This window comes from Peromyscus maniculatus, chromosome 2, assembly GCF_049852395.1.
Source record: "Peromyscus maniculatus bairdii isolate BWxNUB_F1_BW_parent chromosome 2, HU_Pman_BW_mat_3.1, whole genome shotgun sequence".
Lineage (NCBI taxonomy): Eukaryota > Metazoa > Chordata > Mammalia > Rodentia > Cricetidae > Peromyscus > Peromyscus maniculatus.
The window spans coordinates 140,430,687-140,452,980 of NC_134853.1; the positions used below are offsets into that span (position 1 = coordinate 140,430,687).

Sequence of the window (22,294 nt, forward strand, 5' to 3'; positions counted from 1 at the left end):
GAGTGACTAGATGACAGGACCAAGTCTCCACTCTGTCCACTGCCAAAGTAAAGTCTATTAACTGCTATGTCTCAATTATACCAAGGAGTAAATGTTCCTCTTCTTATTTTGCCTGTAGAAATGCTTTGATCATAAACATAAAAGGAATATGGGCCAATGAGATGCATCAGATAAAGGTGATTGCTGTAGCAGGCCCTGAGACCTCAGCACAACTGACTCCATGATGGAAGTACCATTCAGGCTGTAAAACTCAGCATGTAGGCAGCACCACCTGCCAAAATGAAAACAAAGATCTATCCATCAAAGTCCATAGTTCTGTACTAACCTTCCTTTTTAGCTTCTATAGTTCTGCTTTTGGCTAACTGTTCTTGTTAACATGTCAACTCAGGGTATGGTTTTTGTGCTTAAAAGTTCATCCTAGGGGGGTTGGAGAGATGGCTCAGAGGTTAAGAGCACTGGATGCTTTTTCAGAGGTCTGAGTTCAATTCCTAGGAACCAACCACATGGTGGCTCACAACCATCTATAACGAGATCTGGTGCCCTCTTCTGGCCTGCAAGCATACATGCAGGCCGAACACTGTATATGTAATAAATAAATAAATCTTAAAAGAAAAAAAAAAAAGTTCACCCTAAGAAAGATTTGTGACTACAATGGGGATACACTGATTACACTCAGTGTAGTCACCAGCCAGCTAACAAAGACATTTATTGCCTTAAACCTGAGTCCAAACCAAAACCTGTGTCCAAGTAGTCTTTTCTGATAGACAGTGCACAACTGTCACAATCCTGACTAGCTGAGTTCAATCCCCAGGACCTACAGCGGTACAATCAACTCCTACTACTCGTCCTTCTGATTTCCAGGTTTGTTCCAGTGTGTACACACGTAAAGCTATTACATGATTCTTAAAAAATAAGATCTTTCAATATCAATATGTACATCTTGTGAAGGTTTGCAAGGTAGTTTGCATGTGATAAAGGCAATCATTTCTCCCAAACAGCAGAACTTCAGAGTGTCCACAGTATTTATACTTGGTGGTCTCTGTGAACTTCACTTGTAGCATAGAAACTGGTATTTTATGATCTGTCAAAGAATCGGCGTGTAAAAACTGAGTCAGGGTCTCTGAGGGAAAAAGAACTCACTTTCACTTTAGCTCTGATCTCTTCACTGTCTCCTTCGCCATCATTGCGGGGCTCCACGCCAGGCTCCTCCTGCTTGTCTTTGTTTAGTACAGAGTATTCCTCTAGTAGAGTGTCAAACAAAACTATTCTCTTGTTCTTGAAGAAGCCATAAAAGTAAGCATTGCTGTGGGAAGAGCGCTTAGATCCTAAGGGAAAGACAGTCCAAAGCACGGAACAGAATTAAAACATCTGGGCTCCTTCGGAACTAATGGAAGGGCAGTAACATGTGCAAGCCGTTAAATATCTGCAGAAAAACTGTGTTAATATAAATCATTAGCAGCAGTGGAATGACTGTCCTCCTGCTCCACTCACACCCCCTGGTTTGTACCAATCGTACACTAAGACTAAATAACTAACTGAAATGATTAAATTGTGGTAAAGCCATGAAATGGAATTTTTAGCAGCCAGAAAAAAAAATGTATATACCTGCATGGAATTTAGCAAAAGAAAAGTATCAAAGTATCATGAAGAATACAAAATGCCACATACATTAGGTTACCATATTATCAAAAAATGTACATGTAGATAGGAAGGCATAAACCCTAGGCTATGAGAAAAAACACCATAATAGGGAAGTGCAGTTCACGGGGACCCAGAAGTATGGAATTCATCCGTCTCTGTTCTAGGCATCTACCATCAGAAAAGGGTCTGTGAGACTGGAAGGAAACATACCTATACTTTCAACAGAGGCTGAGAGTACCCGAACTGTGGCTGACATCCCTTTCTTCTTTACATATTTCTTCAATTTCCAAATGTTCTTCATTGTGCAGTGAGTTGAATAAAGTGGCTAAGAGCAACTCTGAGCTCAAATCCTGGCTCTGGTATGTATCAGTTGTGAAAATCTAGGAACCATTTTAAAGCTCTAGTTTCCTGTTTATGAAGCAAGGCTAATATGTACCTCATAAGATATTATAACATACCTAGACCCACATTACTTACATAAATGCATTTAAATGAAGAAATGACAAAATATTTATTTCTCTTGAGAACTTGGAAGTTTCTTAAAAGAAATTGTGATTTCTGCATCTACTCATTTCTACTTTTTAAAAATGATTTATTTATTTCCATTTTGTGTGCATTGATGTTTTGCCTGCATGCATGACTGTGTGAGGGTACCAAATCCCTTACAACTGACGTTATAAACAGTTGTGAGCTGCCATATGGGTGCTGGGAATTGAGCCCAGGGCCTCTGGAAGAACAGTCAGTGTTCTTAACTGCTGAGCCATCTCTCCTTTCTATTTTTAAAAAAGATTTATTTTTGTTTATGCATATGTGTGTTTGTTTATGCCACCTGTGTGCAGGGGCTGGCAGAGGCCAAGAGAAGCCATGGGGTGGAGGTGGCCAGGGAGATGGCTTATCATTTCAGAGCATTTACTGTTCTTGCAGAGGACCCAAATTCAGTTCCCAGCACCACATCAGGTGGCTCACAACCACACGTACATATGTACCTCCCACTCAAGGAGGTCTGATGCCTCTGATCTCCCACAATCAGACACACACATATACACATAATTTTTAAAAAGATAAATATATGTATTTTAAATTTTTCCCTGGGGGTTTATGTATCCCAGACTGTTCACTAGTGCTATGATGAACTTTTGATCCTCCTGCTTCTACCTTCCAAGTGCTGGGTTAACAGGTGTGGGCACAACAGAAGGTTTATGTGGTGCTGGGCATAAAATCATTGGCCTTGTGCATGCTAGGCAAGCATTCTATCAACTAAGTCACCCTCCCAGCCATGCATCTACTCATATTTCTAATAGGACATATTTGGCAGTATGTTTAGAATACAGTAAAGCTTTGATAAGCAGTAGTCATTATTGTTTATTGCACGGTAATATCATTTTTGGGTGGAGCTACCTGGAAGTTAAGAGAGACAAACATATGTTTCTATTTTGTCAGTACTGTGGCAAACATTGCTATCATTCTCATACTATTTTCTTTTTAAATGTGTGTGTCTGTGCACGTGCGTGCGTGCGTGCGTGCGTGCGTGCGTGCGTGCGTGCGTGTGTGTGTGTGTGTGTGTGTGTGTGTGTGTGTGTACAGGTGCCCACAAGGCCAGAAGAAGGCATTAGATCTCTTGGTGTTGGAGTTACTGTTGTGGGCCACCCATCATGAATTCTGGGAACCAAACTCAGTTCCACTTCAAGAACAACAGGCACATTTAACTGCCTAGCCCTCTCTCTAGCCCCTCATACTTCCGTTTTTAAGATGAGGAAGGAGCCTAGGCAAGCATTCTACCAAGTCATCTCCCTAGCCCCCATCTCATACTTGTAACATAATTAGTTCAAAACTTCTTTAGATGCCATCTGAAACTATCGTTGGGGGTGGTCAGATCACATGCAGACAAATAAAACTGATGTCTCAATAGTTCCTATTGGTCCAGGCTTCTTCAAGTATGGTCCAAGGAATAGCCACATCAAAATCACAACCACTGGGAACACCTGCCAAGTCAGAGTCTCTAGAGTGGAAGCCAGGAACCTGTCTTTAACAAGCTTTCCAGGGAATCTGTATATAATTAAAGTTTAGGAGTTTCTGTAAACTTTTTGTACTACTGTGCCTAGCAAGTAGTTTATATTTAATAGTGCTTGTTTATTGACTGGATTAATTATACCAGTAAGACAGTGAAGTAATGCATTGAGAACTCTGGGAATAAAAATTCAGTGTGAATGAAAGGTAGCACACCTGCTGTCTTCACACTCTGCTCTCCACTGGACTTTGGGCAGTACCCATACACCCTCCCGGAACACCTTAGCCTTACTTACTGCTGTCCGTTCCTCCCTGCCAACTCTGAGCCTGGTGTTGCCCTCATCTTTGGCCTTAAACACCAGCCATGTGCCAGAGACTTCCAAACCTATGTTCCAAGGACCAGCTTCCCTCTGAAATCCTAGGCTTGTACATGCAGCTGCTTGTATGACATGTCTACACAGGAAGTCTACAGATATATTTGTTAATTCTATTTTTTTAATTGCTAAATTTAATTTAAATTTTATTCCCTCTATAGAAAACACTAAATTCTAAGCCAAAAATGTATGCTGACTTTTCCAACCTAAAGAGTTTAAGTATAATACAATTATTCAAAACAAATACATTTTTATTAAGGAAACTCATGGGGCTGGAGAGATTGCTCAGTGGTTAGGAGCACGTGTTGCAGAGGACCAAGGGTCAATTCCCAGTATCCCCAGGGTTACTCACAACCATCTATAACTACAGTTCCAATGGATTCAGGGATCCAATGCCCTCTTCTGACTTCTAGGGCACCAGGTACACACATAGTGAACAGATATTTGAACAAAACATTCATACACATGAAATAAAAATAAGTAAACCTAAAAAAAACCAAAACAACCCATAAAAAATTTTAAAAAAGAAACTCTCAAGTTGTGATTTCTTCTTTTGCCCAACAAGGCCGCCTTAGTTTCTCCTAAACTTAAATTCAAGATTTCTCTTTAAGACAGCCCTTAAAAAAAACAAAACAAAACAAAGAACAAACCTGGTACCGTTTCGGCCTCCCTGGACAACGTCTGTCTCTAAATGAATCACGGACATATGGACAAAACTTTAAAATTCCCATCTAAGATCTTTGGAATCTCACTTTAAGCAGTTTCCTTTGGAATCGCTTTTAGGTTAGATGGTTCTGCCTGCTCCATGCAGTTAGCTCCTCTGAACATGATCAAGTCCAGCTCATGCTCATTTATAAGCTGTTACTCCGGATGATTAGGGCTTTCATGCGTTCTATTAGCTGTCCTGAAGTCCTTTCCCACAGACCTAGGAACTAGCCCTGTGTGTAATGTAAAACCAATTACCATATGAGGGGTTTCCAACAATGTGTAGCTACAGGAGAAGGAAGCCTCAGGACAGATCTCAACTTGCTTGTATTTGTTAAGGAATTTTAAATTTTAATTGGGGGTGGTGGGGTTTGGAGACCAGATGAAGGTATCAAAGCCTTGGAGCTGCAGATACAGGTGTCCAAACTCTACTCTTCATGATTTCAAAGCAAACACTTTTAAATGCTGATCCAACTCTCCAGCTTCCTGTTTATTTATTTTTTTGTGTGTATTTATGAATGCTCCATGGCTCGTGTATGGAGGTCACAGGACCATTTGTAGGTTGGTTCTCCCTACTATGCAAGTTCTAGGAAATGAGTTCAGTCCTCGGGCTTGGTAGAAAGTCCTTTATTCACGGAGCCATCTTTCTTTCTTATTTGTTGTTTTTTAAGATTAAGAAAAAAATATGTATGTGTATGTGTGTGTGTGAGTGCCTGCAGAGGCCAGCAGAGGGCAGGGATCTAAAGTTACAGGTGGTTGTGAGCCACCCCATATGGGTGCTGGGCTCTAACTCCGGGCCTCGGGAACAGCCAGTGCTCTTAGCTGCTGAGCCACCGCTCCAGCCCTAGATGTTTGTATTTCTATCTGTGCTTTTTCCATCTGTTACTGGAATGTCCTTGCAGTGTCCAGGGAATTTCACACACTGAAGGTCTTGTGTGAGACTGTTTCTCATTTGGGAAACCTAAAAGCCAGGTATTTGCTTCCTCAGCAATTCCTGCAACTAGCCCCATGCACCAGCTTAGTGGGTGAGGTGCAGCCCTGGGAACTCCGAACAGTCAAGAGAACCACACACAGAAGGAAAGCAGTCAAGAATTCATTCTGTAGCTGCCAACGACAGACGTTAGTTAGGGCTCTACTTTAAAACAAAGCAAAACAACCCTATTTAAATTTATTTTTGGTTTATATGTATGGGTGTGCACCATGTGTCTGCCTGGTGCCTAAGAGGCAAGAACAGGGTGTCAGATTCCTTGGAACTGAAGTTATAGACAGTTGTGAGTCACCATGTAGGTGCTGGGAATTGACTTTGGATCCTCTGGAAGAGCAACAAGTGCTCTTAACTGCTAAGCCACCTCTCTAAGCCCTGCTACTTTAAAAAAAAATGTGTATGTATGTTTGTGTGTGTAGGCGCACATATGTGTGCACATGTGTGTGTGTATACATATACATACATACATATATGTGTGTGTGTGTGTGTGTGTGTGTGTGTGTGCGCATATGTAGAGGCCGCAGAACAATCTCAGGTGTTATCCTCACAAGTGCCATCCATTTCCTTTGAGGTAGAGCTTCTTATTGGCATGAAGCTCACCATTATGCAAGAGGGGCTGGCCAGTGAGCCCCAGTGTCCTCTGGTCTCCACCTTCACAGCACTGGGAACACACTGAGTACCACGACACGAGGCAGTTGTACTTGATCTGGAGCTCAAACTCAGGTCCTCATGCTTACAAGGCAAGCCCTCTATCAACGAGGGTGAATTATATAAGCCTTGCATACAGGACTCTGCAGTGGCAACAGCAGTAACCTCCCCACGCTGGCTCTATCCCAGGAGTCTGAACTCAAAGCCACACATTTAAGAGTTCATTTTCCAAGGCCAGCAAACAGCTTTTTAGAGCTTTTGTAGCTCTTAATAAGAAATTCTTCCCATGATAGTTTAAGCAAGTTCTAGGTAGATTTGCAATTTGTGCTCACACTCACTTCAAGAAGAATGACAGAAAATCACAGTTTCTGGGGTGTAAAGGGGATTTGCACTACAAACATGCTATTCTCGGAATTCTTTGCCTCTTAAAATCATATTTCTTGTACTTCAGTGCAAACTCCAAGTAAATACAAACTATACTTAAAAAGGAGCTGATTTTTAAAACTGAACCTAGAGATCCCCATAAACAACAGATGCTTCTAGATTAATGCTGTTTTTCTTTCCCTTGAAAAAATTTAGTAGAAAACATACTAAAAATTTATTTTATCTATCATCTGGAATGTTTTACACATGTTCTAGAAAAATACCCAATGCATATTAAATGTTTCATAATAATTCAGGGATTAAAAGCATCACTTTTACATTTAAAAAAGAGAGAAAGACATTCTTCTACTTAAATTAGCCCACTGGTTGCAGAGCTGTGACTAAGATGATGTGTAAAGGTATTTCAATACTAACACAGACATGAGAACTCTAATTCCTTACAAACTTGCTCTTCTTCTAATTCTCTTCCCTCTCAACAAGCCGCCATCTTTACTGCTGTCCATATCAACTCCAGGCTGTTTGCGATCCTTAAGGTCTCTTCCTTATCTCTATATGTAATCTATCAGCAAATGGCATCACCGTTCCCTGTTTCTCTTCATCAACTACTACTCCAGTCTATAACAAAACAAACAAAGAAACAACAAAAACCACCCATCATTTCTAACCTGACTACCTCCTACCTGCTCTCTCTGCTTCCATTCTTGCCTCGCCCTGTAACACATTCTCCACACGGAAGCCCGAAATAGTCCCCCCGGCTGTGTGTGTGTGGTGACTCACACTGTAATCCCAGAAGTAGGTAAGTAGAGGCAGGAGGATCAGGAGTTCAAGGTCAGCCTCAACTGTACAGTAATTCTGAGGTCAAACTCTTCACCCTGATTGACAGAGGGAGGCCTGTCAGGGCGCTGCACTCTGCTGACTGCTTGCTCTACTTACAGTCGTCTTAGCTCCCCCTTCACCCTGCAGTTGCTTCTCACTGGTGGTGTTTTAGTTTACAGTAGGCACCAGAAACTATGGCTTCAGACCACATCCAAGTGTTGCTTGTTTGCATGTAGTCTTACCGGAACAGAGCCAGGCTCACATGCTCATGCCCTGTCTGTGGCTGCTTCTGCCATACAGTACGGAACATGCGAAGGAGACAATGTAGGCCACAAAGCTCTGAACAGTGAATAGCTTATTTTTGTTTTTGTTTTACAGAGAACTACAGTTCAGAGGAAGCAATGTTGAAAGCTAGAGAAGTGATTTGTTTAAGATCTGATAACTAGAGAGAAAGAGAGAGAGAGAGAGAGAGAGAGAGAGAAAGAGAGAGAGAGATCCTATAGCTAGCTGAGGCAGAATCAGCTATATTTATTTAATTATAGATTCTGACACACACACACACACAACAGTTTTCCTCTAAACTTGGTAGGCTTCCTTGAAACTTAAACAGTCTCCCCTCCCCTCACTTCACCGGTGTTTTTTTTTTTTTTTTGAGACAGGGTTTCTCTGTATAGCCCTGGCTGTCCTGGGACTCACTCTGTGTAGCCCAGGCTGGCCTTGAACTCAACGATCCCCCTTCCTCTGCCTCCTGAGTGCTGGGATTAAAAGTGTGTGCTGTTGCCACCACCACCACCTGGCAAAATTTAAGCAGTCTTATGAAAGCTAATAGGTGGCCTAATTCTCCCAGGCAATCAGAAAAGCTGTCTAACTAACATGAGGTGCCTGACGGTACCACAGGTCAGAGCCCTCTGGAGCACTGATGTTCTGCTAGAGGAAACAAAATCAACCACACTGGTTTTGTTTTGGAGTCCCTAAACTAGTGCTATACAGCTAGCTGATCATTCAAGATCCAACTCAATTACCCAAAGGGGCCAGGCAGACAGTGGGGTGAGTGGTCAGTCTATCATACAACACAGAACGAGACTGTAAAAAGGCTTTGGCCAAAGGTTAAGAACAGCACTGTATAGCTGACCAAGCAGAGTTGTAGACAGAAACAGGATTTGGCATCAGGCTACCAGTTTCTCTCCTGGAAACTGTCCTAAGTTCCTATAAGCCTTCTTTTTCTTTATTTTTATTTTATTTTTAAACTTTACGTTACAGGCAGTTGTGAGCCACTGTGTAGGCACTGGAAACCAAACTTGGCCCCCCTGGAAGAACATCCAGGGTTCCTAACTGCTGAGCGTCTCTCTGCTTCAGTTCCTATAAAGCTTAAAAAGCCAAATGTAAAATCTTACCCTGTTTTTAAGTAACAAATTTAAAACAAACAATAAAGACTTATTTAAGAATAAAGCGCTCAAAACAAAGCAGTTACTAAACCCTTCTCACGTCCAGGTAGCCTTACCTTCAACAACGTACACCTTAGTCAGAGGAAAGTCAATACTCTTTGCCATCACTTCAATTTCCTGTTTAAGCTTTCCCTCAGGAAGAGGTGTGAATTTGTCAAACAAAGGGGCAATGTAATCAGCATAAATTGTGACCAGAACCTGAAAAGCAAGTAATAGAAAAACTGCTCATTATTAAAACATTCAATTATGTGATACAAATATGTTCATCCAACCAACACCTGGGGCAGTGTCTGTTTAGGAAATTAAATCAAAGTAGCTGTGTGATAACATTAAGCAAGTGAACTTAATTTTAGAAAACAATGCTACCAACCCTGACGAGGAGCTCTGGGGTCGATCAATAGCCCTTCCTGGGGGATTCCTGGCACTGTAAGGCAGTTATAATACACACTCTTCTTTACTCTGCTGGAAATGGCACTTCCGGAGTATTTCCTCAGCTCTTTGCTCTTACTTCAGTTTGTCCTACTAGGTCTGTGTAAATCCAGCTAGCCTATCTTCTGATCTTGATCCCACTAGCGAGAGGTAAAGTAAGAAACAGATGGAAACAGCCCTCATCGCCAGTGGAGACAAGAACTGATAGACGACGGTCTTTTCTAGGCCTGTGAACACACCACTTGACTGTATGATTTGGTGCCTGTGCAGGGAATCAGTTTAGAATATGAGAAAGAGAAGAAAAAGGGGGCGTACGAGGGGAAAAGTGGGGGTGAGAAGAAGAGGAAGGAGGGAGGAAGGGAAGGACAGGAGGTGGAGGTTGGGAAGAGAAAGGAGAAAGGAAAGAAAGATGGAAAGGGAGGAGCGTGGGTAAAGGAGAAAGGGGAGGAGCAGAGAAGGGCAAAGCAAAGCAGCAGCAGCAGAGTGGTGTGCGCCTGTAGTCTAAGCCCCGAGCAGGCCGGGAGCAGGAGGACCGCCAGGAGTTTGGTGCCAGTCTAGACTGCACAGGAACCCTGGGGTCAGCCTGAATGGAAGAGCAAGGTGCTTCTTTAAAACAACAACAAAACAATTAAATAAATTAAAGACAGGAGGAAAGGAATATAAAAGAAGGAAGAGCAGGGAGGGGAGGGCAGAAGAAAGCCAGGAAAGGAAAGCCTAAGCTTTTTTTGGAGACAGGGTCTCTACCCTAGGCTGGCCTCCATATATAGCTGAGGATGGCCTTGAACCTCCTGTCTTCACCTCCCATGAGCACTATCATACCTGCTTTATAAAGTACAGGGGTTGAGCCTAGGGCCTTGCGCATGCTAGACAAACACTCTATCAACTAAGCTACAGCCTCAGCTCTATGCTTGTTTACCTGTCATAAATGTTTATGTATCTCTTGTCTGTCATAAATCTATTTTCTCTTCAAAACATTAAGGCTTTTTAGGCACTGGAGGATGGTGGAGGGATATGTAAGTCAACAGTCATCCATTCTGGTCAAACTTACAAGTGTACAGTCTCAGTTGCCTAGTAGTCAGATCCTTAAGTGACCAGCAACTAGCTTCTGGCAACTGTAAGAGTCAGCACAAAGAGAAGCAAATCTACGGTTGATCAGTTCTATTTTTATATCCCAAAGCAGGAACTGCGAGAAAATATATATGGGCAGTTGGTTACACTGTGACCTTTTTTTAGGAACTACTTACATGGCAATGAAAACGAAATCCTAGTAATCTCATAAGGAATTTTTGCAGAAGAAAATGAAATAATTAAAGAATAAGAGGCCATGAGTTTGAGAAGTAGGAGGGACTGAGGAAGAACTGGAGGAGAGGGAGGGAGAAAACAATGTCAATATAATATGCTTTGGTAGTTTGAATGTAATTGGCTCCCATAACCCCCTAGGGAGTAGCACTATTAGGAGGTATGGCTTTGTTGGAGTAGGTATTGGCCTTGTGGAGGAAGTGAGCCACTGTAGGGGTGGGCTCTGAGGTCTCATATATGCTCAAGTCACGCCCAGTGTTTCAGACCACTTCCTGTTGCCTGCACAAGATGTAGAACTCTCAGCTACCTCTCTAGCATCATGTCTACCCACACACCATCATGTCCCACCAATGGTCTAAACCTCTGAACTGTAAGTGAGCCACCTAATAAAATGGTTTCCTTTATAAGAGTTGCCATGGTCATGGTGTCTCTTCACAGCAACTGAAACCCTAAGACAACTCATATATGAAATTCTCAAATAAATGAATAAAATAAAGAGTTTACTTACCAGAGAAACAACTAATGTGAATAGCCAGGCATAAATAAAAAAGTAATCACCTCCAATTTTAATAATGTAAAGCAGAAGAGAAGACACAGGCAATAAAATACATTGAGTCACAATAAATTTTTTGATTGTGTCTTTCATAAAAAACTCCAAAGTCTGAAAGAAGAAAATATTACCATTACTAACCGAACAGCAGCTGTAAGTGAACACAAAGGACCCCAGTCAAGCAGTTTTAAGATCAGCATGCAGTGAGGCTGTGTTAGAGGACACTGGGCAGCCTAGGACAACAAGCAGAAGTCTTGCATAGTTTAAAATAACATAATTAATGTTAGCTGAAAAGATTTTGCGTTCAATTTCTATCAAGACCTTAAACTAAGATCTACCATATCTGTGGTTTCTTTTCCTCAGTTGATTCATGCTCTAACTAGCAAACTATACTTAAATTACTGCCAGCGTAGGACTAACACACAGAAAATCTTCATATTAAAAGCCCTGATAATTTCTATTATACCTGGTGATTGAAGCCGTGCTTTTCTTCTATCACAAAAGTATTATAGATGCTCCATGGCAAGCCAGTCAGTGCACTGTAGAGTGTGGCCAACAGAAGGAACACCAAAGACTGAATGATCTGAGCACAAGAAAAAACATTTTTTATAAGTCAGCAAGTATGCATTGAGTGCTTATTGATCCTGTGGGGAACAGGCCTGTAAGAGCATCCTGCCCTTGGAAAATGTTTACCTGGAAGAAGAGGCATGACTTGTAAGCTGCCTTAAGTCACAGGGACACAATGGTTGGTAGTATTCAGAAGAGAAAGCAACATATGCTAGTTGGATTCAAGGAAAATTTATTCTTGGTATTGTTGTGTGTTTGTTTTGAGGCAGAGTCTCACTATATAGCTCTGGCTGGCCTGGGACTCGGTATCTGACTATGAAGACCAGGATAGCTTCAAACTCACAAAGATCCAACTGCCTCTGCCTCCCCAGGGTTGGGAATAAAGGTGTGAGCCACCACGCTTAGCTGAATTCAAGAAACATCTAAAGAGTTGGTGCGACTTTAAGGGGGAGAAATGACATTTAAAAGAAGAAATTTCAAGTAATTTACAAAAGAGTAGAGAGAGAAAGAGCATCTAAAATGTGTGTGATGACAAGATGATTGGCCTGGCTGGACTCGGTTGACTCGTAGAACAGAACAGAAAGCAGGCTTGGCAATCACTGGGAGACAGAAACAGCAGGCAGATTTGAGTCTTAAGTCAGCTGAGGTGATACAGTGAGAACCTGTTTCAGGGAAGGACGGGGCAAAGAGGAAAGGTAGGTAGGTGTGGTAGTTTGAATGTAACTGGTCCCCATAAGCTCCTAGGGAGTGGCACTATTAGGAGGCGTGGTTTGGTTGGAGTAAGTATGGCCTTGTTGGAAGAAGTATGTCACTGTTGGGGTGGGCATTGAGGTCCCATAAATGCTTAAACCACATCCAGTGTCTCAGTTCACTTCCTGTTGCCTGCAGATCAAGATGTAGGACTCTCAGCTCCCTCTCCAGCACCATGTCTACCTTCATGCCACCATGTCCCACCATGACAATGGACTAAATCTCTGAAACTGCAAGCCACCCAGTTAAATATTTTCCTTTATAAGAGTTGTTGTGGTCATGGTTTCTCTTCCCAGCAATAGAAACCCCAAGATGGATGGAGGAAGAAAGGGAGGGAGGGAGGGAGGGAAGGAGGGAGGGAGGGAGGGAGGGAGGGAGGGAGGGAGGGAGCAGCTAGACCAGGCATAGTGTACTCAAGTTTTTATAAAAAGCCAAATTTCAATAGAGAAAATTATCCCCAATAATTAATCACCTTTTAAAAACTGTTAGATCAAAAGCCAAAAATTTCCCTTTACTTTCTTCTAATTTTTTCCCATTTCTCTTTTCTAATTTTCATACTCCAGTATGAAAGTTCCAGAGCTAGAACTTGGGAAAGGAATGGCGTTAAAGAACTCATTCCCCTGAGAAAGGCAGTGTGGCGGGAAAGTCACGCCAGGAGAAACCTGCAGAGTATACAGACAGCGGCAGCTTTCCTCAGTTTCCAAACCTACCCAGAGAGAAGACCTTCCAGGAAGCTGGGTGATGAGGAAAAACATTGCTTCTAGAAGGCAGCAAGATCCAGGCTGTCCCTCTGTTAGTGCTCAAGGGCTCTAGGACAGAGAGCATTATGAATACTGTACGTGACGAGAAGCGACTCAGCCCAACCCGTCTATTCGTGACATGGAGCAGCAAGCACTCCATGTATTCTGAGTCAAGGAGGTCTGTCACTTGCTGAGAAAGACCAGGCCTTATCTTCCTGCACAGAAATAGGACACTAGCTGGGAGCTTCTTTGCTGGGAGTTTGGGACAGGGAAGTTCTGCCAACAAACACGCTGCCCACACCCAGAGTGAGCTGTGATTCTCCAACTCCTCCTCCTCCTCCTCCTCTTCCTCTCCTTCTTTTCTTTTTTTGAGACAGGGGATCCTATATACCCAAATTCACAATCCTCCTGCCTCAGTCTATTCTGTGCTGGGATTATAGGTATAAACGCACATGCTGTAAGCCATTATACCTGGCTTCGTTTTTAAATATAGAAAATATTTTTAATTACACAAGACGTTCCCGTGCATTGTTGAGTTTTCTCAGGAGAGGAAAACCACATTTTGGAATGCATTATTTCAGTTTTTTTTTTTATAAATGCAGAACATATATACAAGGATAATATGTACAAAGGTAACACCTAGACCAGGAATGGTGGTGAACTCCTGTAATCCCAGAACTCAGGAGGCAGAGGCAGGTGGATCTCTGAGTTTGAGGCCAGCCTGGGCTACAGAGCAAGAGCAAGTTCTAGGACATTCAACACTATACAGAGAAACCCTGTCTTGAAAAAAAACAAGAAACATGGGCTGGAGAGATGGCTCAGTGGTTAAGAGCACTGGTTATTCTTCCAGAGGTCTTGAGTTCAATTCCCAGCAACCATATGGTGGCTTACAACTGTCTGTAATTGTAGTCCCATGGGATCCAATGCTCTCTTCTGGTATTCAGACATATATGCAGACAAAATAGTCATAAACATAAATAAATAAAAAGAAAAAAAAAGAAAAACCAACAAACAAGAAAAAGGCTCATCTCCAGGACAATAATAATATTCTTCTTTAGTTATGACTAAGGATGACACTCATGACTTAGTTACTACTGCTTTATGTTTTTTATGATTTTTCCATTGAATAAAATATATGAAATAATTTAAAAAATTCTTTTATGTATATGAGAGTTTTGCCTGAATATATGTTTGTGCGCTATGTGTGTGTCTGGTACCTGAAAAGTCCAGAAAAGGGTATGAGATCCCCTGGAACTGGAGTTACAGTTGTGAGCTGCCATGTGGGTGCTGGAAATCCAACCTGGGTGCTCTAGAAAAACAGCCTGGCATTATAAAGTAATTTTAATGAACAAACTAAAAAAAAAAACAAAAAAAAAAACCTATGGTTGTCTGTGATCTTGAAATATATTGGTCAACAACTGAAAACTCCATTACTATCAGCTTTTAATATGTAGGGAAGCAGAAGAAAGTAATAAAACTAATTTGTTTTGTTCTAATATCTTCTTATTTTGAAACACTGGAGAGGGGCTGGAGAGATGGCTCACTGGTTTAGAACACCAGCTGCTCTTCAGAGGATCCAAGATCAATGTCCAACACCCACATGGCAGCTCACAACTGACTGTAACTGCAGTCTCAGGAGATCTGACACCCTCGCACACACATACATGCAAGGAAAGCCCAATGCACATAAAATAAAATGAAACACTCAGGAGCAGCTTCTCTTTTAGTTTCTTTTTCAATGACTTTAAGGGAATTTAAACAGTGCTTAGCTTCTCCTTCTGCATCTCCTTATGCATGACCAGCTCCCCCTGGAGAGATGCCATCAGTCAAGGTGAGATCAACTTTTTAATGTTTTATCCTTTGAACTTCAATGTGAAATATCCCTCAAGGTCCTCCTACGTGAGGGGCTTCAGAGTATCACTAGTCTGGGGTATCTCCATGCTTTCATCACACACAGGCCTTCCTTTATGTCACCCAGGCTGCCGCCATACAGTTCTTCTGACAGTAACAGCGCTGGCGCTCTTTCAGTGTCATCAGTTTTCACTTCTTGTTGCACTTTCCTTTTGGTCAGCCAATCTAGATCCCTGTCTCTCTCTGCCTGTCTGTCTGTCTGACACACACGGACACACAGACACAGACAGACAGACAGACACACACACACACACACACACACACACCCCATATGACTGCTGTCCAGTCTTGTCTTGAATGCCTGGACTCAAGTGATTCTCCAGCCTCAGCCTTCCATGTAACTGAGGCCACAGACATGCACCACTGGACCCAGATCAACAACCCATTTTTATAAATGTGTTTGCGTTTTTAGCTGGAAGAGAATGAGGCATCACGCTCTGAATAACTGAGTAACAGATGTGCAGCAACCAATCACTTAGATTGATGAAAATATTAACATGACTGGTCCTAATTAGTGCTTACATCGTGAGCCGCAGTTTATGTAACTATTCACATAACACACATGGTAACTGAAATCTGAGCCCCAGTGTTGAAGGGCTGGTGCCACAACTGAACTGTGGTACCTTGATTTGTTTATACCAGAACCACACAAGGTGAAGACTCCAGTATCATGCAGCCATAAAAGAACAAAGGCCTAGCTATATAAACCAATAGGAAAAGAACCCTGAGTCATTATTAAATACAAAACTCATACCTCAGGACGTTACATAAAATAGCCCATTAAGATGAAGACTCACCCCTAGCTGAGGAGCTAATGGCCGCTGATGGCTGCTGAGAGAGACAGTCATTTTCCTTTGTCAGGGCTAGAGGGGAGAGCAGCCATTAGTTGCCCAGGCCCCAGTAGATGTCCCCACACACATGTGCATATGGGCTGCACTGACTTACATGGTGGGAGATGAGAATTTCCTATTGGCACATGCAGAAGTTATGTTTACTCATTCAACAAAGTACACCTACTTGCATGCTACTCCGCGTCTGCAAGACGACTCAGTGGGTAAAGACACTTGCCAACAAACCTGACTGGCTCAGTTCAAGCCCTAGAGCCCATATGATGGGAGAACTGACTGCTACAAGTTGTCCTCTAACTTACACACACACACACACACACACACACACACACACACACACACACACACACACACTCACACAAAGTCCTGTTGCTTTAGAAAATGGTCCATGGAAAAGGGCACAGGATGAGCAGACTTAAAGCCAAGAGTACCTATCCACACAGGAGGGCCATGATTTTCAATAAAGAATCAGGAAAGAGGTAACTGACTTGGCAGCTTCCTGGACAAAGGCAGGAAGCAGAGCTGCAGCATCCATTACAGATGGAGAGTTCACTTTAGGAGACAGAGACTTTCTGTCTTAATTTGAAGTGTCTGCTTACTGTGTCTGCCACAGAGTATCTGCTAAGTATGAGTTACACAAAATGAATGGTATGTACCCCTGTCATTGCATAGGCTTGTTCCTAAGAAGCAGCATCCTAATCAAGACTACATTTCCCAGCTTCCTTCCATCCGGATAAGATCAAATGACTGCTTCACCGTGTAATGTGAATGTACAATATCATAACTTTAGCATTACAGGGGTTAAAAAGAGGGCATGCTCTTCCCACTGTCACTGGGCCCTGGATGACAAACCCATAAAATGAAAACCAACTGACTCCTTGCCTCACCATGTGGAACAAAGTCACCTGCTAACTAAAAATACGCACACTAGCTATTACGTGATTGGGAAATAAACTGAAAAGCCACTAGAATCTCGAGTTACAGGAACTAGCTGTGGTAGCTGAACAATATGGCCCTCATAGGTTCCTATATCTGAATGCTGGTCCCTAGTTGGTGGAACTGCTTGGTAAAGATTAGGAGGTGCAGCCTTGTTGAAGGAGGTGTATCCTGTTTGTGGATCAGATGTCAGCTCTCGGCTACTTGCCCCAGCACCATGCCTGCCTGCCGCCATGTTTCCTGACATGGTGGTACGAATTCACCCTCTGAAATGGCGAGTCCCAAATTAAATGCTTTCTTTTACAAGCTGCTTTGGTCACAGTTTTTTGTCATGGCAACAGAAAAGTAATCAAAACACTGGCATTATGCCAAGACATGCACAGACAAGCCCTGTGGAGACGGAGAGGCAAGTCTGCTGGTGGAGGGAGCCAAAAAGACAACTTCAGTGTAAATCTTACCAAGCAAAAGAAAGACTGGCCAGGCTGGGCAAAGGAGTCACGTACCTCATATTCCGGGCCAAAGCCAGCAGAGCCACAGAACCGTCCAGAAAGTTTCCAGAGGTAAGGGATCCCTCCAAAGAGAAGAATAAACTGTAAAACAAAGCAGATTGTGGTCACATTTAAACAGTCTTAGCAGCTACCATGTGGAAGAGTGTATTATAAGGAAAATGGAAGGGAAAATAAATAAGTTACGGACAAAAGGGGGCTAACTCATTTTGTATATGGGTAAACTGTATGGAATGTGAATTACATTTCTGTTTAAAAGACAAGCCCAGGAGTCTCACTCACTTTTGGAAGTTTTTTTTTTAAAAAAATTAATCTAGGACCAGAGAGATGGCTGAGTAGGGAAAGGCACTTGTCACACAAGCCTGATGACCTTCTCTGGAATCAGAGTAAAAGATGAAAGAGATCTGCCTTCCAAAAGTGGTTTTCTGACTGCCACAGGCACACCGTGGCCCACGTTTATGACCCCTAATCATGTGTACACACACACACACACACACACACACACACACACACACACACACACACACACCAAGAACAACAAATAAACAAATAATTTTTTAAAAAGATTTTAAACATCAGTCTTATGGGGGAAAATAAAATAGTAGTCACTAGAGACTGGAAGGGGATGGGGGAATTGATTTAGAAATATGTTAAATAATGGCTATCAGAACAGTCAGTAGGATTTAATTCAGACATCTACAGCAATCAGTAACTTTAGCCTACAACAATTTATGAAGTGTTACACAAGAACCACAAGTCCAAAGGTTTCTGGCATAGATATATTTAAGAAAATGGAAATTCTGATCTGATTGTCATATACAGTATAAATTTTCTAAATTACATTGTACCCCATGAATGTGTATAAATATTATGTGACAATTAAAAATAGAAACTAGGAGTGAGGATGAGGAAAAATTCACTAAGGGGTACACAGTCACAGTGGGAACAGATTTCAGTCTTTATATAGCTGAATTTGAAAACAGAAGATATCAATGTTGATATTACATACACACATACACACACATGCACACACATGCACACACACGACTATTATTTATGGTGATAGATATGCTAATTATCCTGATATGATCATGATTACAATGTATCAAAAACATCAGTGTATCCTAGAAATGAGAATCACACATATTAAACATAATAGCTTGCAAAAGTAAATAAAACCTTTTGCCAAAAGACTAAAATGAAAACATATCAATCAAACTAAGCTTACAAAAGTTAACCACAGGTAAAGAGCAACAGATTTGAACACGGTAATATGGCTTTATAACTATCTCTTCCATGAAAAGAAACTGTCCTTTTCAGCCAAGAAAAAGTATTAGCTTGCAGGAGTTTGAGACATTGCCTCATTATGTTGCCCAGGGCAGTTTTGAACTCATGAGTTTGAATGATCCCCCTGCCTCCAACACAGCTGGGAATATAGGAATGTACCACCATGCCCGCTGAAGTATTAGTACAGATTAGTGGTGAGTCAGGTCCACTTACCAGACTGTGGGGCAGAATAGGATACTCAGGCCTGCCCTGGGTCAGGAAAAGATGAATCCTAGGGCAGGAGTCAGGGCTTCGGGAGTAGGCCCTTACCACTCTTTGTCTTAGGCAAATAAGTAAACAGACATTCCCTAGGTCACCAGAACTTCAGAAACCATGAAGTAGCTCAAATCATGAAAACAATGTATATTTAGCAGCCCAGAATCCCATCTACCCAGGAGGATGAGACAAGATTGCAAGTTCAAGACTTGCCAGGGCTACACAGTGAGTTCAAGACCAGCCTAAGAAACAGTGAGACCTGGGGGCTGGGGAGGCAGCAATGGAGTGCTAGATTTACAGCTTAGTAGTGAAGTGATTGCTTAGCATGCACGAGACCCTGGTGCAATCCCCAGTTGTAAGGCAGAGAAAGGAAGGAAGAAAGGGAAGGAGGGAAGGAGGGAAGGAAGGAATGTGGTAGAATATTGTTTTTTTGTTTTTTGTTTTTTTTTTTTTTTTGTTGTTGTTTTTTTTTTTTTTTGGTTTTTCAAGACAGGGTTTCTCTGTATAGCTTTGCGCCTTTCCTGGAACTCTCTTTGGAGACCAGGCTGGCCTCGAACTCACAGAGATTCGCCTGCCTCTGCTCCCGAGTGCTGGGATTAAAGGCGTGCGCCACCACTGCCCGGCTTAGAATATTGTTTTAAGGTATATTACTTTTGTTTATGCTCTGGAACATTTGTTTGTTTGTTTTTTAATAACTTATTTATTTTTATTTGATGTGCATTGGTGTTTTGCTTGCATGTATGTCTGTGTGAGGGTGTCGGTCCCCTGGAACTGGAGTTACAGACAGTTGTGAGCTGCCATGTGGGTGCTGGGAATTGAACCCGGGGGCCCCTGGAAGAACAGTCAGTGCTCTTAACTGCTTAGCCATCTCTCCGGTCCCTGGAACATTAGTTTAATGATGCAAAGATGTGTTATATAGTCAGAAGTTTCTCTGGTCCCACAGTCACTTATAAAATAATCATTCAGAGGCTTAATATTAATTACAAACTGTATGGCCTATGCTCAAGCTTCTTGCTAGCTAGCTCTTATAACTTAACTCAACCCATTTCTATTAATCTATGCATTGCTACCTGTTCTCTGGCTTTACCCGTGTCCCATTACTTGTTGCTCCTTGACTGGTGGGCTGGTGTCTTCCCCCACTCTCTTTTCTTCTCTCTGTACCTCTGCTTGGATTTCCCGCCTGCCTTGCCATAGGCCAAAGCTGCTTTATTTATTAGGCAATAGGAACAACATATATATTCACACCGTACAGAAAGACACCCCACAGCACAGCAGTGTTACATTTGTTTGATTAAATAAAATTCACCTGCGGTCAGGAGGCTCTCTCATCAACTAGCTGACAGGAAGTGGTGGGGAGGAGCCAGGTGAAGGGCTCTTAAGTGGGGGCTGGGAGAAGCATGAGGGCTTTAGGGAGACTGGAGCAAGGAGAGGAGGTGAGCTGCCTGCTATTCGGCCTCTCTGAGGAGAATTCCACCTCAACCTTTGAATCTTGAGTTATCTAGAGGGACAGAGATTTAGGTAAATTCCCTTTGTAGCTTTGAAAGAGTCGGTGCCTGAGGGTACAGAATCCCCTCCAGCTGCCGCAAGGGGATTCTCTGCTTTTAAGTTTGTATATAAAGAAAACCAGACTGTACTCACTCACAACTTGCTTTTTGTTTGTTATGAGACAGGGTGAGTTCCAGCCCTGGCTGTCCTGGAACTCACCACATAGACCAGGCTGGCTTCAAACTCAGAGATCCTGCTTCTGCCTCCCGAGTGCTGGGATTAAAGGTGTGCACTACCACGTCTGGCCTGAACTGTATTTTCAAAGATCTTTCCATGGTGACGGTTAACTTTATTTGGCATTAACAGTTGCTCTCTAAATGCTTACCACCCATCACATTATACTTCCATCCATAGCACATATGTTATCTTTCTACTACTTCAGACACACCTCATACTACTCATCTTTTACATGTTTTGTTTTGGTTTTGAGACAGGGTCTTATTATGCAGCCAAGGCAGAACAAGACTCACTATGTAGCCTGGGCTGATCTTGAACTCAGAATGCTCCTGCTGCCTCAGTCTCCCCAGTGCTATTACAGGTGTGCATCCCCACACCTGGCTGTCATTTAGAGTTTTACCAGCTGCACTGGTTTGCACAGGTCTCAAGTATGGCTTCTGAACAGACCCAGGAGCAGCAGTGCCTGAGGTTATGCCTTTGAGTCTCAGGCCACAGCCCAGAGGCTGGGCTGGGACCCAACAGTCTGCAGGTGAATCTGGCAGACACTCACTTGTGGGTGACTGTTTAAATAATCTGACTGTGAACTCTAGGTGCATGCATTTCTACTCTGCTACAGTTAACTCCATTGTGGCCAAAAGAAACTAGTTCCTAAAAGCTATGTTCTGGCGCCACTCCTGCCACATGCTACAGCTGTTGAGCTAATTGACCTAAGATGACATTCCTTTTATCTTCCTCCCAATACTAACAAACACTGTAGAATTAAGGACTTACGTCGCTTTTGATAGAAAGTGAAAACAGCTACTACTAAAATTCCAGCTTTTAAACAAACACTGACGGTATTTTAACATGTCTGTGAATGATTTATGAACACTTGGGAACTGCTGTTCCAAACCTTGTTGAGTTTACTTCGGGAACTGAAAAACAAGAATGGTGAGCTATAAACTTTCTCCATGCTAATAATCTCTCCAAGCACACTCCTGGGAATCCTAGGAAAAGAATCAATAAGCCCAACAGACAGACACAACTCCAGTACTCTGACATGTATTATTATTTCATTAGAGTCTTAAAAGCAGACATGGCAGGGAGGTATCTGGAACACAGAGGTTAAAGTAATGCCCAAAGAAATCCAGTGGCAAGTGCTTGAGACATGTTGAGTCCTGTATTAAATGCTTCTTTTTTTATCACCTGAGGAAGACACTCGGTGTCAAGCCCTGGACTCGACACACTCATGCACACATGCACGTGCACTGCAAACGCCAGACACACACAACCTGAGCTTTTCTACTCCACGCCTCTCCATTCCCAGCAGGCCCTAAGGTGTTTTCTTAGTCTTGCTGTATCGCCCAGGGCAGTCTCCATCTCTTCACCCAAGTGATCCTCCTGGCTCAACTCTAAAGTAGCTAGGATGACAGGGCACAGTGCCACACAGTGCTGGCCACTCCATTTCTTGGAAGGGCCCTTTAAGGATATCTGTGAGACATCAGGTAAA

General features: G+C 42.5%; 1 protein-coding gene and 1 non-coding gene across 2 annotated transcripts in view; both read right to left on the bottom strand.

The window, feature by feature from the left end:
* Positions 1-22,294, bottom strand: part of Zmpste24 (zinc metallopeptidase STE24) — a 42,382-nt gene that overhangs the window by 15,263 nt on the left and 4,825 nt on the right. The window contains exons 3-7 of the mRNA XM_042271819.2: positions 17,539-17,625; positions 11,750-11,866; positions 11,242-11,394; positions 9,062-9,203; positions 1,141-1,325 (exon numbers count right to left, since the gene is read on the bottom strand). Coding sequence (XP_042127753.2) covers positions 1,141-1,325; positions 9,062-9,203; positions 11,242-11,394; positions 11,750-11,866; positions 17,539-17,625 — 684 coding nt within the window. The remainder of the gene's footprint in view (positions 1-1,140; positions 1,326-9,061; positions 9,204-11,241; positions 11,395-11,749; positions 11,867-17,538; positions 17,626-22,294) is intronic.
* Positions 4,920-5,048, bottom strand: LOC121827756 (small nucleolar RNA SNORA18). The gene has a single exon (XR_006070057.1). It is a non-coding gene; the product is annotated as a small nucleolar RNA SNORA18 (small nucleolar RNA).